The sequence below is a fragment of the Schistocerca cancellata genome, chromosome 5 (genome assembly GCF_023864275.1).
Source record: "Schistocerca cancellata isolate TAMUIC-IGC-003103 chromosome 5, iqSchCanc2.1, whole genome shotgun sequence".
Taxonomy (NCBI): Eukaryota; Metazoa; Arthropoda; class Insecta; order Orthoptera; family Acrididae; genus Schistocerca; species Schistocerca cancellata.
In genome coordinates this window covers 392,614,190-392,629,470 of record NC_064630.1, presented here as the reverse complement: position 1 = coordinate 392,629,470, position 15,281 = coordinate 392,614,190, and the positions used below count along the sequence as shown (strand labels likewise).

Here is a 15,281-nt window from a genome sequence, read left to right as displayed (position 1 = left end):
CACTGGAAATGGTTGTGGAAGTGAATGCCTTAGTCTTGGACAACCACAGAATCACCATGGATGGGATCCATTGGTTACTGGGTATTAGTGTGGCTGCTGCCCACACCATAATATATTAACACTTGAACTTTTGAAAAATCTGCCAATGCAGTGAAGACTATATTGCAGCAGTTTCGATGGGAAATGTTGGAACATCTACCATACAGTCTCAACCTTTCACTGTGAGACTCATATGTTTGGACATCTAAAACAAGCAATTCGCGGACATCGATTCACAACGGATGACAAAGTGTGTGACTGGGTCCAGGCCAAGATCCAACAGCAGCTTTTCAAGGATGGAATTGACCAGCTAGTGTCGCAATGGGATAAATGTGCCAACAGTTTTGGTGACCATTTTTGAGTATGTGTACTGTGTATAACAAAGTTTTAGTTAGTAAAATTGTTACCATTACTTATAAGCAGCAACTACCTTTCCCACATTCAAGAGTGATGCTACGACTTGGGTTTTCTCCTGTATTCTTTCTGCCTTAGCCATTTTGCGATTTTCTGGTCTCCCTTTTTAGATGTGTGTACTCCCTGATTCATTTGTTTCCTTTTTTTTATTTTCCTCCTCCAGTCGTCTAAATTAACCATCTCATGCTATCCAAGAATTTCTTTTGGGCTTTACCTTTTCGTTTTAGTTCTGCCTTCACTATTTCTTCTCCCAAAGGTATCCATTTGCTCTCTATTATATTCCTTCGCCATTTCCATGAATTTTTGCCTAATATTCCATTTGAAACTCTGTGATCACAAGTTCTTTCAATTTATCCGGGTCTTCTGAAATCTTTTCAGTTTTAACCTGCAGTTCATAACCAATAAATTATGGTCAGTCCACAGATAAAGTTTAAAATCTTAGTTTGAAAACCCTTGCCATTATATAACCTATATGAAACCTTCCAGTGTCTCCAGGTCTCTTCTAAAGACATGACCATTAACCTAAGTATTAGATATTATTAAATTGTCTTTTGTTCACAATTGTACCAAGCAGTTTCCCCTTTGATTCCTTTCCTCCTAGTCTGTGTTAGTAGAATATACTATGGATTGCAATATCTCCCCTCCCCCCCCCCCCCCCCAAAAAAAAAAAAGAAAGAAAGAAAGAAATCAAGTGACGGAGCAGTGTCATCTTGGCAATATTTCATGAATGTGGTTCTTTCTGTACCTATGTGTTATCATAAACCAATGGGGGTGTGCCTGCACCTATGCTAGCAAATTTCAGGTAACTGATGTTGTATGTAGTGATGCAAATTATTCAAAATTTAAATAAGAAGTTACCTGTGGCTTCAGTTGTTTTCATATATTAATTGTAATTATTTTTTCCTGTTAGAATTATCGAAAGCCCTACTGCTGGTTGAAATGGGAACAAGTCGTGACCCTGAAAAACTGAAAGTTGTTTTGGAGAATGTCACAGAATTGGTGCCAATAGTTCATGGGTAATTATGAATTTTAATATTCTCTTCTGGCTTTAATTTTTGTGTAAGTTCGTATACTATCTCCTCACATTTTCATTGACAGTGCAGGAAAAGACAGATCGCTACTTATCATAAAGAAGACAGGTTGCAGACAGGCACATTTACGACATTTACGCAAAGCTTTCGGCCACAACCTTCATCAGTAAAAGAGAGACACACATCATTCATACACGTAAACAAGCACACCTCATACACACGTGACTGCCAGACCAGAATGCTACTACTCATGAGATTCAAGCAGCAATCTGGAGAGAGCGAGGAAGGGGAAGGGATAGTAGAGTATGGCTGGGGAGAGAGACGAACAATGCCTTATGGAGTGTGCAGGGACTAGAATCCCAACAGGTGCAGCATCAGGAGGTTGTGGGGCAGGAAGGTGGGGAAAAAAGGAGCAAACCAGGAGAGGAGTGAGGAAAGACTTGTGTATGCATTGGCAGAGGATGACAGATAAACAGAATGGCGTGGAGATGATAGGACAAGAGGGGATGGAAACTGTTTGGTGGAGGTTGGGGGGACAGTATGTTACTGTAGTATGTTACTCTAGGTTGAGGCTGGGATAATTACAGGAGCAGAGAATGTGTTGTAAGGATAACTCCTATCTGTGCAGTTCAGAAAAGCTGATGGTGGAGGGAGGGATTCAGATGGCACAGGTAGTGAAGCAGTCATTAAATTAAATGTGTGTTGTTCAGCTGCATGTTGTGCCACAGGTGTATTTTGCTCTTGGCCACAGTTTGACAGTGGCTGTTCATCATGGTGGACAGCTGGTTGGTAATCATACCAATATAAAAAACTGTGCAATAATTCCAGCAAAGCTGGTAAATGACATGGCTGCTTTCATAGATGGTCTGGCACCTGAGGGGGTAGGATAAACCTGTGACAGGACTGGAATAGGAAGTGCTGGATGGGTTTTGCACCTGTGTCTTGCACAGGTATGTGATGCTTGTGGAAAGCAGTTATTAGGAGTGGTATAGGTATGGACTAGGATGTTGAGGAGGTTGTGGGTGGGCAATGGAACACCATCCTGACATACTTCAGGATTTTGTTTTCCACACCTGCCCATGCCACACGAACCATTGATCCTTGACCTAACCCATCCCTCCCCCTCTCATCCCCCACCCCCCACCCCCTTTGCTTATCGTAAAACACACACACACACACACACACACACACACACACACACACACACCTCATCATTTCTTCGCTTCCAAGTTTCTGTATGTTTTTGACATATGTATGTGTATTTTTATGTAGTTTCACTGAGTTTGACCTGTTTTTGCATGTTTTTACACATTTGTGGATATTTTTACATATCTGTGCGTATTTTTATTTATCAGATCATGTTTCTATGTGTCTTTACATATTTTTTATGCATTTTTACATGTCGTTTTCACTTATCCAGCTCCTCTCACAACCACTCACACCTATTTTGCCCATTACTGCATCATTCCCATTTCCTTTACACCACTCCTGCACAATGGACCTTGCTCCATCTTTCTGCACCAGTTTACGAAAAAAATCTCATTCCCTGGGTAAAATGCAACTCCACATTGTGTTTCTCAAGTGCTGCCTAAACCACGGATTCCCCCAAAGGGCCTAATCATAAAGATTCCTTTCTGTGGATCCCACCCCTCCTTTCACAATGACCTTTTCACCTTTTCAGATTCTGCCAAACCCTGACCCTCACTAACCTGATACTGCAAAAACACACATCCATAGCACAGACTTCCCAGAACTACCTCTGCTCCCTCCACAAGATACTACTTCTCTGCAATCCCTACTCCATCATCACCTTTCTGTAATTGAATCCCTTGCTCTTCAGCATTTGGAGGAGCATTCCAGATGTCACCTCCATAAGCTATCCAACCTGCTGACAACCTACTGCCGCCTTGGGGCACTGCTATCCAACCCCTATTGTACCCACAGTGTTCCTCTTCGTCCACCCCTCATAGCAGCTAAACTGTGCCTAGCTGACCTTTTCAACTTGCAACATCACCCAAAACTCCCTACCGACTCCTCACCAAATCCAGAGCCAAAACATTCCTATAACACTGTTGTTAATCTTTCCACCCAAACCCTCAGCCCCACTGAAGTTTTAGTTCTATCCAAAGGCCTCATCTTTAGCCCTACACCCAAATATAACCATGCTGGACTTGTCAAAGATCTACTGTCCTCCTCCCAATCCCTGCAGTGGAAGCACTCCTTATCCATCCAACCAAACCACCCTAATTCCAACATTGAACCTTGCCTCTTCCAGTTCATACCACCATCCATTCATATTCCAACCTCCCTTCCCATCTAACCACTTGCTGGTCACCTTCCAGGAATTCCTTACCTCCAACTTAGCCTCACCATCCTTCCCCAGGTCCCTTCCTCAGAACACCAACCTTTCAGTAGAAGAGACAACAGCCATACACAACCTCAAAACAAATCCTGACCTAATCATACTACCTGCAGACAAAGCTTCCACCACTGTTGTTATGAATTGCAGTGACTACCTGGCAGAAGGCCTCCGCCAATTATCTAACTCCTCCATCTGTAAACGGTGCCATAGTGATCTCATCCCAGAAGTCAAATACAATCTTCAATCTGTGCTTAAAGCCTTAGGACCTTCCCAGAACATCTCCCCTGGATCCGTTTCCCTCATCACCCCTATGACACCCACGCACCCATCTTCTACATGCTCCCCAAAATCCTCAAACCCAACAATCCTGGACGGCCCATTGTGGTTGGTTATTGTGCCCCCACTGAAAGAATTTTGGCCCTCATTGACCAACACCTCCAACTAAATGTCCACAATGTAGCTTCCAGCATCAAAGACATGAACCATTTCCTTCACTGACTCTTGTCCATCCCCACCCCTTTACCTCTTGCATCCCTGCTCGACACTGTTGATGCCACCTCCCTATATAACAACCTCCCTCATGCCCATGGTTGTACTGCTATTGAACGCTACCTTTCCCAATGTCCTTCAGACTCAAAACCCACTGCCTCATTCCTCATACGCCTCACTAATATTATCCTAACCTGAAACTACTTCTCCTTTGAAGGGAAGGTATATGAACAAATCTGTGACACAGTTATGAGCACCTGCATGGTACTCTCGTAGACTAGCCTTTTTTATGGACTGTCTAGAGGAGACTTCCTAGCCTCCCAGACCGTCAGACCCATAGTCTGGTTCAGATTGATTGACAATATCTCCATGATCTGGACTCAGGGCTAAGACACTCTATCTTCATTCCTTCACAACCTCAACATCTTCTCTCCCATCTGCTTCATGTGGTCCTTGTCAACCCAGCGTGCCACCCTTCTAGATGTTGACCTACTCCTCTCTGATGGCCCCATCTGCACCTCTGTCCACTTTAATCCCACCAACCACCAACTGTACCGGCAGTTTGACAGCTGTCATCCCTTTCACATCAAATAATCCCTCGCATACAGCCTGGCCACCAGGCTATGGCATATCTGCAGTCACAGAAACTTCCTTGCTCTGTATAGTGAGGGTCTCACCAAGGCCTCCACAGATAGGCATTATACCTAGTCCGCAAACAGATCTCCCATGCCATTTCTCCCTCACATCTTCAATCCTCCCACCACCCCCAAGAACCAGCCACAAAGGAATGCCCCCTTGATCACCCAGTGCCATCTGGGACTGGAACATCACCTGCCTCGAGATGACTGGGTGTTTGTGTTGTCCTCATCATTTCATCATCATCCAGGAAAGTGGCGAAATTGGACTGAGCAAAGATTGGGTAATTGTACGGGCGCTGATAACCACGCAGTTGAGCGCCCCACAAACCAAACATCATCATCATCATCATCATCATGGGACTGGAACAGCTGAAACACATCCTTCGTCAGGGCTTTGTTTACCTATTGTCGTACCCTGAAATGAGGGACATCCTACCTGAGATACTTCCCACCTCTCCTAAATTGGTGTTCCATCTTCCACGGAACCTCCACAACATCCCAGTCCATTCTAGCCACTTTCAGTCCCAACCCCTTGCCCCAAGCATCATATACCTGTGGAAGATCCAGGTGCAAAAAAAACTGTCCAATCCACCCACTTCCTATTGCAGTCCTGTCACATTTTTATCCTACCCCAGCAGGGGCTGGGCCACCTGTGAAAGTAACCATGTCATCTACCATCTCTGCTGCAATCATTGAACAGCTTTTTATATTGGTATGACTACCAACTAGTTGTCCACCAGGATGAACGGCCACGGCCAAACTGTGGCCAAGAGCAAAGTAAAGCACTCTGTGGCACAACATGCAGCCGAACATCACACACTTGATTTTAATGGCTGCTTCACCAACAAAGTCATGTGGATCCTTCACCCCACCAGTAGCTTTTCTGATCTGCGCAGATGGGTGTTATCCTTATAACACATTCTCTGCTCCATGTAATTATCCTGGCCTCAACATACAGTAATGTAATTGTCCCCACACCCTCCACTCAACAGTTTCCACCCGCTCTGCCCTATTATATCCTTTCCATTCTCATCTCCCAACCTTTTTGTTTGCTCTGCCAAAGGGTCCTCCCACATTTCTCCACTCCCCTCACGTTTCACTTATTTTTTCCCCACCTCCCTGCCCCACAACCTCCTGACACTGCACCTGTTGGCATTCTAGTCCCTGCATACTTCCCTAGACAGTGTTCATATCTCTCCCCACGCATACACTATTATCTCTTCCCCTTCCCCACCACCTCCACACTGGTGCTTGAATCCCATGTGCTAGTTGCATTCTGGCCCGAGATGCAGGAGTTGGCAGTCATGTGTGCATGTGAGGTATGCTTGCTTGTATGTATGAATGATTTATGTCTCTCTTTTTCTGATGAAGGCTGTGGCCGAAAGCTTTATCTAAGAGTATTTTAATTATGCCAGTGTGAAACTTAACGTGTCGTCTTATGGTAAGTAGCAATCTGTCTTTTCCTACATTCCTACCTGGATTTTCTATTGTTAAACATTCATTGGTTCATGTTACTGTTCATCTGTAATGTACATATCTGATCAAAAGTATCCAGGCACCCCTATGTAATGTGGAATTAACCACTAGATATTACAAGAGATGGACCTGCTAGTATAAAAGGAGGCAGGAAGTATTGTGTTGTCAGTAGAGGAGCAGTAACAGTGGAATGGTCAGGTCAGGAGAGCTCAGTGACTTCAAAAGTGAACTAGTCATTGGATGTCATGTGAGTAACAGACCCATCAGGGACATTTCAACCCTTCTGAAGCTGCCCACGTCGACTATTGGTGACATGATTGTGAAGTGGAAATACGAAGGAACAACCACAGCTTATAAGAAGGGAAGGTGGACCTCATGTACTGACAGACAGGGACTAGGGACTATCCAACATTTCAGAGGGTAGTCATAAAAATTCACATAAAATCAGAAGAAATAATCACTTATGATTCCCAGAGTGCTACCACTAGACCAACTAGCACACTGACTGTGTGTCAGAAATTAAAATGGATGAAGTACAAAGATAGAGCAGTTCCTCATAAGCCACACATTTTATTAGTCATTGCTAGGAAGTACTAGAGATGGTGTAGAGGGTGCCGCATCTGGACACTGGATGGCTGGTAATGAGAGATTTAGAGTGATGAATCATACTATACACAGTAGCAGTCCAGTGGAAGTGTTTTGATCTCGTGGAAACCTGGAGAACATTACGTACCATTTTATGTAGTGTCAGCAGTGAAGTATGGAGGAGGAGGTGTTAAATTATGGGGGTACTTTTGGTGGTTAGTGTGTGGCCCCTTATTATGCTTAAAGAAAACATGAAATCCAGAAGGATATGAACATATTTTATCGCACTGTGTACTGCATTAGTAAAGGAATGGTTCGGAGTCGAGCATTTTTGTATTGACGTAACAGTGCACCCTGTCATAAAGGAGCACCTTTGAGGCAATGTTTTGTGGACAATAGCATTCCTGCAATAGCCTGACCTGCCCAAAGTCTCACCTTTACGTAATGGGTCATCTGTGGCATGAGTTAAAATGTCGACTTCACTCCAGAGCCCAGCATCTGACATGACTACATTCTCTGGTTTTGGCTCTTGAGGAAGAATTGGCTGCAATTCCTCCAGACATTCAGGTACCTCATTGAAAGTGTCATCAGCAGAGATCATGCCATCATATATGTGAAGGGTGGGCACACACCGTATTAATGTCCACCAACAGTTGAGCAGAGACAGATAGTGTACATACACTTATGGAAAAATTGAAGTATGGTGATTGTTATTGATGTTACTAAAACAAACTGTTACAAAAACATACTGTGTTAGTCATAATTGTACCAGGTGATCAAAAAGTCAGTATAAATTTGAAAACTGAATAAATCATAGAATAATGTAGATAGAGAGGTACAAATGGACACACAAGCTTGGAACGACATGGGGTTTTATTAGAACCAAAAACATACAAACGTTCAAAAAATGTCCGACAGATGGCGCTTCATCTGATCAGAATAGCAATAATTAGCATAACAAAGTAAGACAAAGCAAAGATGATGTTCTTTACAGGAAATGCTCAATATGTCCACCATCATTCCTCAACAATAGCTGTAGTCGAGGAATAATGTGAACAGCACTGTAAAGCATGTCCGGAGTTATGGTGAGGCATTGGCGTCGGATATTGTCTTTCAGCGATACACTTGCGACTTCAGGTAACCCCAAAGCCAATAATCTCACAGACTAAGGTCTGGGGACCTGGGAGGCCAAGCATGACAAAAGTGGCGGCTCAGCACATGATCATCACCAAATGACGCGCGCAAGAGATCTTTCATGCATCTAGCAATACTTTGTGTGTTTTTTCCCTCTCTCTAATAAAACTCCATGTCATTCCAAGCATGTGTGTCAATGTTTACCCCTCTATCTACATGATTCCATGGTTTATTAAGTTTTCAAATTTATACTGACTTTTTGATCACTCGGTACATTAAAAAAAATTCTCATTTAATTGCTAGAGTGAGAAGTATATACAAAAATAATTATAAAATTGCCTTGTTTATTGTGATCACATTGCCAGTATATATGACTTCATTATGGGATAAGATAATTTTTCATTCTTTCCACTTGTGGTGTGGGTACAAATAAAATCACTAGTTTCTTGTACTTGTAAGTTCGATTTTAAAAATTGCATTTCCTACTTCTATATTGAGAATTAATAACCTCATTATTTTCATCACATTTTATTTAGCACTCGATCACTAGGGTCTGCAGCAATGAATATGGCCATGGTAGCCCTGGGTGCTGCTGATGCTTATTATGAGTTTGGAATCCATGCTTGGGACATTGCAGCTGGAGATCTTATTGTAAGAGAGGCAGGTGGTGTGTGTTTGGATCCTGCAGGTATGTACACAGCAACTTCTTCTTCTTCTTCTTCTTCTTCTTCTTCTTCTTCTTTTTTTTTTTTTTTTTTTTTTTTTTTTTTTTTTTTTTTTTTTTTTTTTTTTAGTGTTTCATATTGAGTAAGAAACTGAAAACACAAAAACTTTAAATGTCATACATAACTCATACTTTTTTTAAGTAAATTCTTTAAATGATGTAAACAGGAAAAATTGTAGGAGTCTAGTAACTGATGTGTTTAATCAGTTAAAGTAAGGGATGTGTCTGTCTCTGTTTACATAATGTAGCTTTGTTTGGTAGAAACAAATAAGATGATGAAAGCAAACCACTCAGCCATGCACAGAGTATCAGTCACAAGATTCATATACAGCATGAGTTGGTAAAATAGTGCTATACAGAACATATTTCACCAGGTGAGATGGTATCGAGGTTAAAGCACTATAATAACTTTACAAAGGAATGTGGTACAAATTCCTACTCGGGCATCCAGATTTATTTTCTCATGTGTCACTAAATCTGTGAAGGTGAATGCCAAGATAATTCCTTACAAAAGGACACTGTCAATTATTTTCCACATCCTCCTCCTATCTGATCTTTTGCTCCATTTTCAGTGACCTCACCACTGATGAGACATTAAACTGTTGTCTTCCTCCTTCATAAATGATATGGTTCCTCCTCACTCATTTTCTTCACCTGTGGGTGCAGGAAATAATTTACTGTTTTTTTTTATTTATCTGCAAAAAGGTCTTCCATTTTTTTCCTCATTGCCCCCCCCCCCTCCAAAGAGGAGTAAAGAAAACATTATTGCTTCAGTTGGTGCATAAGTGAACACTCTTGGATGTGGGTAATCAAAAATGATTTGCAACAATATTTTTTGCACCTAATTTAGTGATTAACATGAGTCAATGTACATGGGATCTCTCAGTATATTGTACAGCCCACCAACATCAATAAATACCTGCCAGCTTTCTGACAACTTCATTATTGCATCATGGTATCACTTTTTGAGGATAATATTTACCCACTAGTGGGCAGTTACCTGCAATTCTTCTTTGTGGCCGAATAAGCTATCTTGCAAATGTATTTTTGTGTTATCAAATAAATCCTATAGTTCACATAATGTAGGAAGGCAGTCCTATTTTCAACCATTCTGTGCATCCCCCACCCTGAACTGCTAGCAGCCAATAAGATTCATTCTCTCTCCGAGCAGCTAGCTGTGAGCTACAAACTAGACTACCAGAATCTCTCTTGCCGAATTTCGCGACAGTGCAGTTTCATTCACAGAGCGACCAGATTATTCGTTCAGATATCATTGTTACATTCATGTAGCAGTGTAGCAGTAAGTGTGTATCTGTAAACATTTAGTGTAATTTACAAATGAATATGTTAGGTGATGGCAATAAACTTAAAGTTCCTCACAAGGAACATTAATTAAATTGCATGTCTATGGAGTATTGTCTTAAGTGTGTGACTGAATTTGTGATTTCTTGTTAGAAGGGTCACAGTATGTAGTAATTGACAGAAAATCATCGAGTAAAACGGAAGTGATATGTGGCATTTGCAAGGAAGTGTTTTAGGCTTTCTGCTATTCCTGATCTCATAAATGATATAGGAGGCAATCTGAGCAGCCCTCTTACACTGTTTGCAGACGATGCTGTGATTTACCATCTTATAAAGTCATCAGATGATTGTAGCAAATTAAAAAACAATTTAGAAATGATATGTGTGGTGGAAAAAGTGGCAATTGACACTAAATAATGAAAAGTCTGAAGTCATCCGTATGAGCATTAAAAGGAATCCACTAAATTTCCGATTACAGGATAAAACACACATTTCTGGAGGTTGTATATTCAACTAAATACTTAGGGTTTACAATTATGAAAAACTTACATTGCAATGATCACATGGATAATACTGTGTGGAAAGTAAACCAAAGACTGTGAGTTCTTGGTAGAACACTTAGAAAATGCAACAGGTCTACTAAAAATACTACATACACCAAATGTAACAGGTATCCTAGAAGATATAGCCATCCGTGTTTCACTGTTGCTCAAGCACAGCGTCACAGAAGCTTAGCTTAAAACTATAATGTGCAGGGATGGAAATGCTGAATTGACAGCAAATTTTGTCTTGCTTCCGACACTGGAAAGCTGTACTGTGTACTCTGGCTTTTTCTGAACATCTACCTTGTTTAAGCGGCAGTTTGCCTGAATCCATTTGTACTCTGAATCAAACTGACTTTAAAATTGGATAAATATTCAAAATAGCATACATTTCTATAGGAGATGCTAAAACTCTAGATCGGAGCATTACTTATTGCAATGTTGTATATGCTCTCCATGGGGTATGATGAAAATGATTGGAGGGATGTGTTGGCTGCTCGTTCTACACAACCAGTGAGAGAGCAGCGGGCAGATGATGTGTCTTTGTAACAATTTAGAAGCAAAATTCGCTCACTGTGTGTTAAAAAAAACACAATGTGTTAAAAAGAAACAGCCAAGTATTTGTAACAATGATGATTTAAGTTTCACAGCTGCCCTGTTAGGATGATGATGATGATGATGATGATGATGATGATGATGATGATGATGATTAAGAAGTGGTAGCACAGATGACAGGCTAACTAAACAAAAAAGGCAGTGAAGGTAAAAATTAATGTAAACAATTACTTTTTGTTTATTTTATTTCACCTTGTATTATCATGGCGAAGACAAGCAATAGATGGCATAAGTTGAGACTAGGTCCTTTTTAAGCAGATACCTTATGTCAATAAAATGTTGTAATTTTGATTAGTCAGAACATGTTAAACAATAAATTTTTCTGAAGGAGCCTTTTAAAAATAGGGGTTGTCTTATATTCAGGGCCATCTTATAGTTGGGATAAATATGGTATTATGCCATCTTCAGGCTCTCTGACTAATGTGTAGAAATGGACCTGTGGTCCAGTCAAAACAGGGGCTAGCATTCAGTTACTGGTGTCCATAGATTTTTGACACAGTGATCCCTTCAATCATCTCTTATCAGCTAATGATGATTGAAGGGATCTCTGTGTCAGAAATTTACAGATATCAGTTTTTGAATGCTGGCCCCTATTTTGACTGGACAATAGGTCGTAATCTTCCTACACGTGGGTCAGGAGCCTGAAGAGGACGTAATATATTGCCAAAACTGGTTGCTCAATAAAAATAACAATTTGGAAATTTAGACGGGTGAAAGGTGTTTTGATTTGACATATTGTTCATAACTCTTAACATCTTTATGATGTTCAAAATATACTTGTAAATACTACAACAAACACAGACAGATGTTGTTACCTTTCTGGCAAAGATGTATGCCCTCTTCTGTGATACAGCTCAGCAGTTTAAGGTTTCTTACATACATAGTCAAAAATTAAAGCAAAGGATAGCAGTTCAACTTGGTATTTTTATGTATGAACTGCTGAAAAAGGTTTTCCACCACCTGCACCCATGTGAATGTGTGTAGGCTTAAATCTAAGGGGAGCAGGGAATAGCAAAAAAGCTTTATGAAAACTAAAAATATGAGTATTGTGATGGAAAAAAAAACACAATAATAATGAAAATAAAGGCACCACTCATTGACAGTGGTCCTCCTGATGTCACCTACTGTGTGGGGGGAGTTGTTGCAATGATGCACTACATGTTGCAACAGGTCCCAAACACATTCATTCAGATTCATGCCAGTAAATACCACATGCAGCTGTGTCCTGGAGGAAGGTGTTCGTGAGTATTGTGCAGTGTGCTTATATACTATAGTCTTGAATTGATTAATCTGTTACCAAAATATTAACTCGGGAGTTAGATAATAAGGTGAAGGTGTCTGTCCCATACTGCGCAGCTCTCAAATTACTCTTGATAACATTTGTATCTAATATTTGTATGTGTACTAGTCCAAAACATGACTTGACGGTCCTCTCCGTTGTGCCTATGCGACTGCATGCCTGAAATGTGCATTAGTACCTTTCAGTGATCATCTTGCAGCTGAGAAATCCTACACTTGTTGGTAAAGACAACCCAATGTCACTGATCCAGATTTCATTGCAGGTGTGCCCTTGCCCATCTTTCGTATGCACTATGCTTCAGGTTTGTACTGCTGTTCATAATTCATGCCTAGATACGAAATTGTTCATGTGGACACAGGTGTGTACTGTCTGGATTGACACCATCCTAATTGCATTAAAAGAAGAAAAGGCAGTGCACAGCTGTATTGCCTTCTCTTTGGAATACCTACAAGCCATAATTTGTATTTAGTAGTCACTGGCTTGTGTTGGCCTTTGGCAACCACTAAGAGGCAGATCTTCCAGGTTAGTTTCACGAGAGCGGTTGCATGTTTGAATGGCATTATGTGGTGTATGCAAATTTGGTAGGCAACTTCCTCTGCTGACAACCTGTTCCACTGTAAAGTACTAATGCCTGCACATTCTAAACTTGAAATTAACCTCTGAGGCATGTGGATGGATGGAACAGTGTACACAAACCACTTTGTCCCACTCATGATTGGAGATACAAAATGTTCTGCTGAACTGCATTGAGAATGCAGTTTCATTTTCAGTTTCATTTGCACTGGTGGCTATACATAGCAATTTCCTGCTATCAGAAGGGTGTTGAGGTTGAAGTGTTGATGAAAAGAGAAATATCTGAGGCTCAGTTTGCTAACATAGTCTCTTGATGACCTTGGACCCACCATAAAACAAAGAAGACAACTTGAAAGGCTGTGCTGGAGTGGTAAAGGAAAGGAGGGAGCAGAAGTATAGCACAATGGAGATGAAATGTGGTTGCAGCTCAGTTGGTAGACCACACGGAGCTTTCACAGATGGCCCTGGCTTTGATAGGGTATGATATGTGTGTGAGAGGTTAGATTGAGAGCAAGAAAGGGTATAAAACCATTTGGATGACAGGACTAGTGAAGACCGAGGCCTAAGTGATCATGGGAATGAAGAATATTCTGTGTGGACAATTCTCACCTGCACAGTTCATAAACCTGGTGTCAGTGGGAAGAATTCAGATGCTACAGACTGAAACACACCCGTTTAATTTCTTATTGGGTTTTGTGTAATTTATCAAAGCCGCCAAACAGTTCGTTATTATGATTATATGACCGTGTGCTTAATGGATGAAGGCTATCATTTTTCCTGCTGGTTTCGGGGGTATTTCAACCGAGTGCAGCTGTTCTGAGATTGAATAATGGAAATGATAGAAAGTTTGTCTATTATTAAGGACCACAAAGGTTGTGATGTACAAACTGATATATATATATATATTTCCTACTAACACACAAATGCTGGGGCAGTTGTTGCCTTCGCCTTCCATGACTAATCACAGTTATATCTTTTATTGGTTGCTGATTTCCAGTACTTCGTCACACGGAATGCTGATGGTTAACATTCACAGCAATCCTCACTGCAATCCATGGTTGTTGCTGGCCGACGCGGTTGACGCGAAACACATAATTCGGCACTTGTCACCTTTGGTTTCACATCACTTGCGAATCTGTATTAGTGTGGGTCAACCCCACGACGATCAGGGGGACGTGCTCACTCGTCATACTCCAGTGAATTTTACTCGACCACCATTCTTGCCCGTCTTTCCTGCACTACTTCTCACTCGACACTATCTAGTACTACTCTGCACTCGACACTCGTCTCACTACCTCCTGCAGCGCTTGACAGTAGACTCCTGTCTACTATCGACCTGGGCGTGTCGGATACTAGCATCTATGGTCATGGGATCACGGATCCCTTACAAGACAACACATTGTGCTTGATTTTATCATCAGTCAAAAAAAATTCCAGGATTTAATTACATGAAACAGGATAGATAACTACACAGCACATAGAGGTAGTGTTGAGTGGCAGACAGGCACATTGAAAGGAGAGAAGGGCAATGATTATACAAGTATTCTTGGTGGGTAGGGGTAAGGCAAGGAGTAGAGTAGTGATGGAGAAGGATATTGTGTAGGTTTTGTGGGTGGCCAGGACTAGGACTTTCGCTTATTGTGTCCTTAAATGAGAAATATCCTCCGCAAACTGCTAACAATGGTATTCTGATATCTACCCAACCTATGCAGTAACCTTATTTGATTTTATTTCACTCCTGCTCCTACATCGTACTCCATGGCCCATATTGCTGTAAAAGACCTAGAAGCCATGTTCCATACATCCATGATCCTATAACTTCCTGTCCTCCACCTGCTTCTACATCCTTCGCTGCTCCCTCTTGAGCCTCAGACATGCCTTCTGTTTCATCTCCCCCCCCCCCCCCCCTCCAATGTGCCTACACAGTCCTTTCCCCTTCTATGTTTCTTTCTCTCCCTCCCTCTCATACCCTTCCGCACTTATTGTCAAACATTAAATTATCTAATGTTGCAGTGCCTGTGTTATTCCGAAATATGATGTGAAGTTCATTTGGACAT

General features: G+C 41.3%; 1 protein-coding gene across 1 annotated transcript in view; it reads left to right on the top strand.

Moving 5' to 3' along the window:
- The window catches only part of LOC126187815 (inositol monophosphatase 2-like), a 42,256-nt gene that overhangs the window by 17,342 nt on the left and 9,633 nt on the right, over positions 1-15,281 (top strand). The window contains exons 4-5 of the mRNA XM_049929102.1: positions 1,364-1,469; positions 8,705-8,856. Of these exons, the coding sequence (XP_049785059.1) occupies positions 1,364-1,469; positions 8,705-8,856 (258 nt within the window). The remainder of the gene's footprint in view (positions 1-1,363; positions 1,470-8,704; positions 8,857-15,281) is intronic.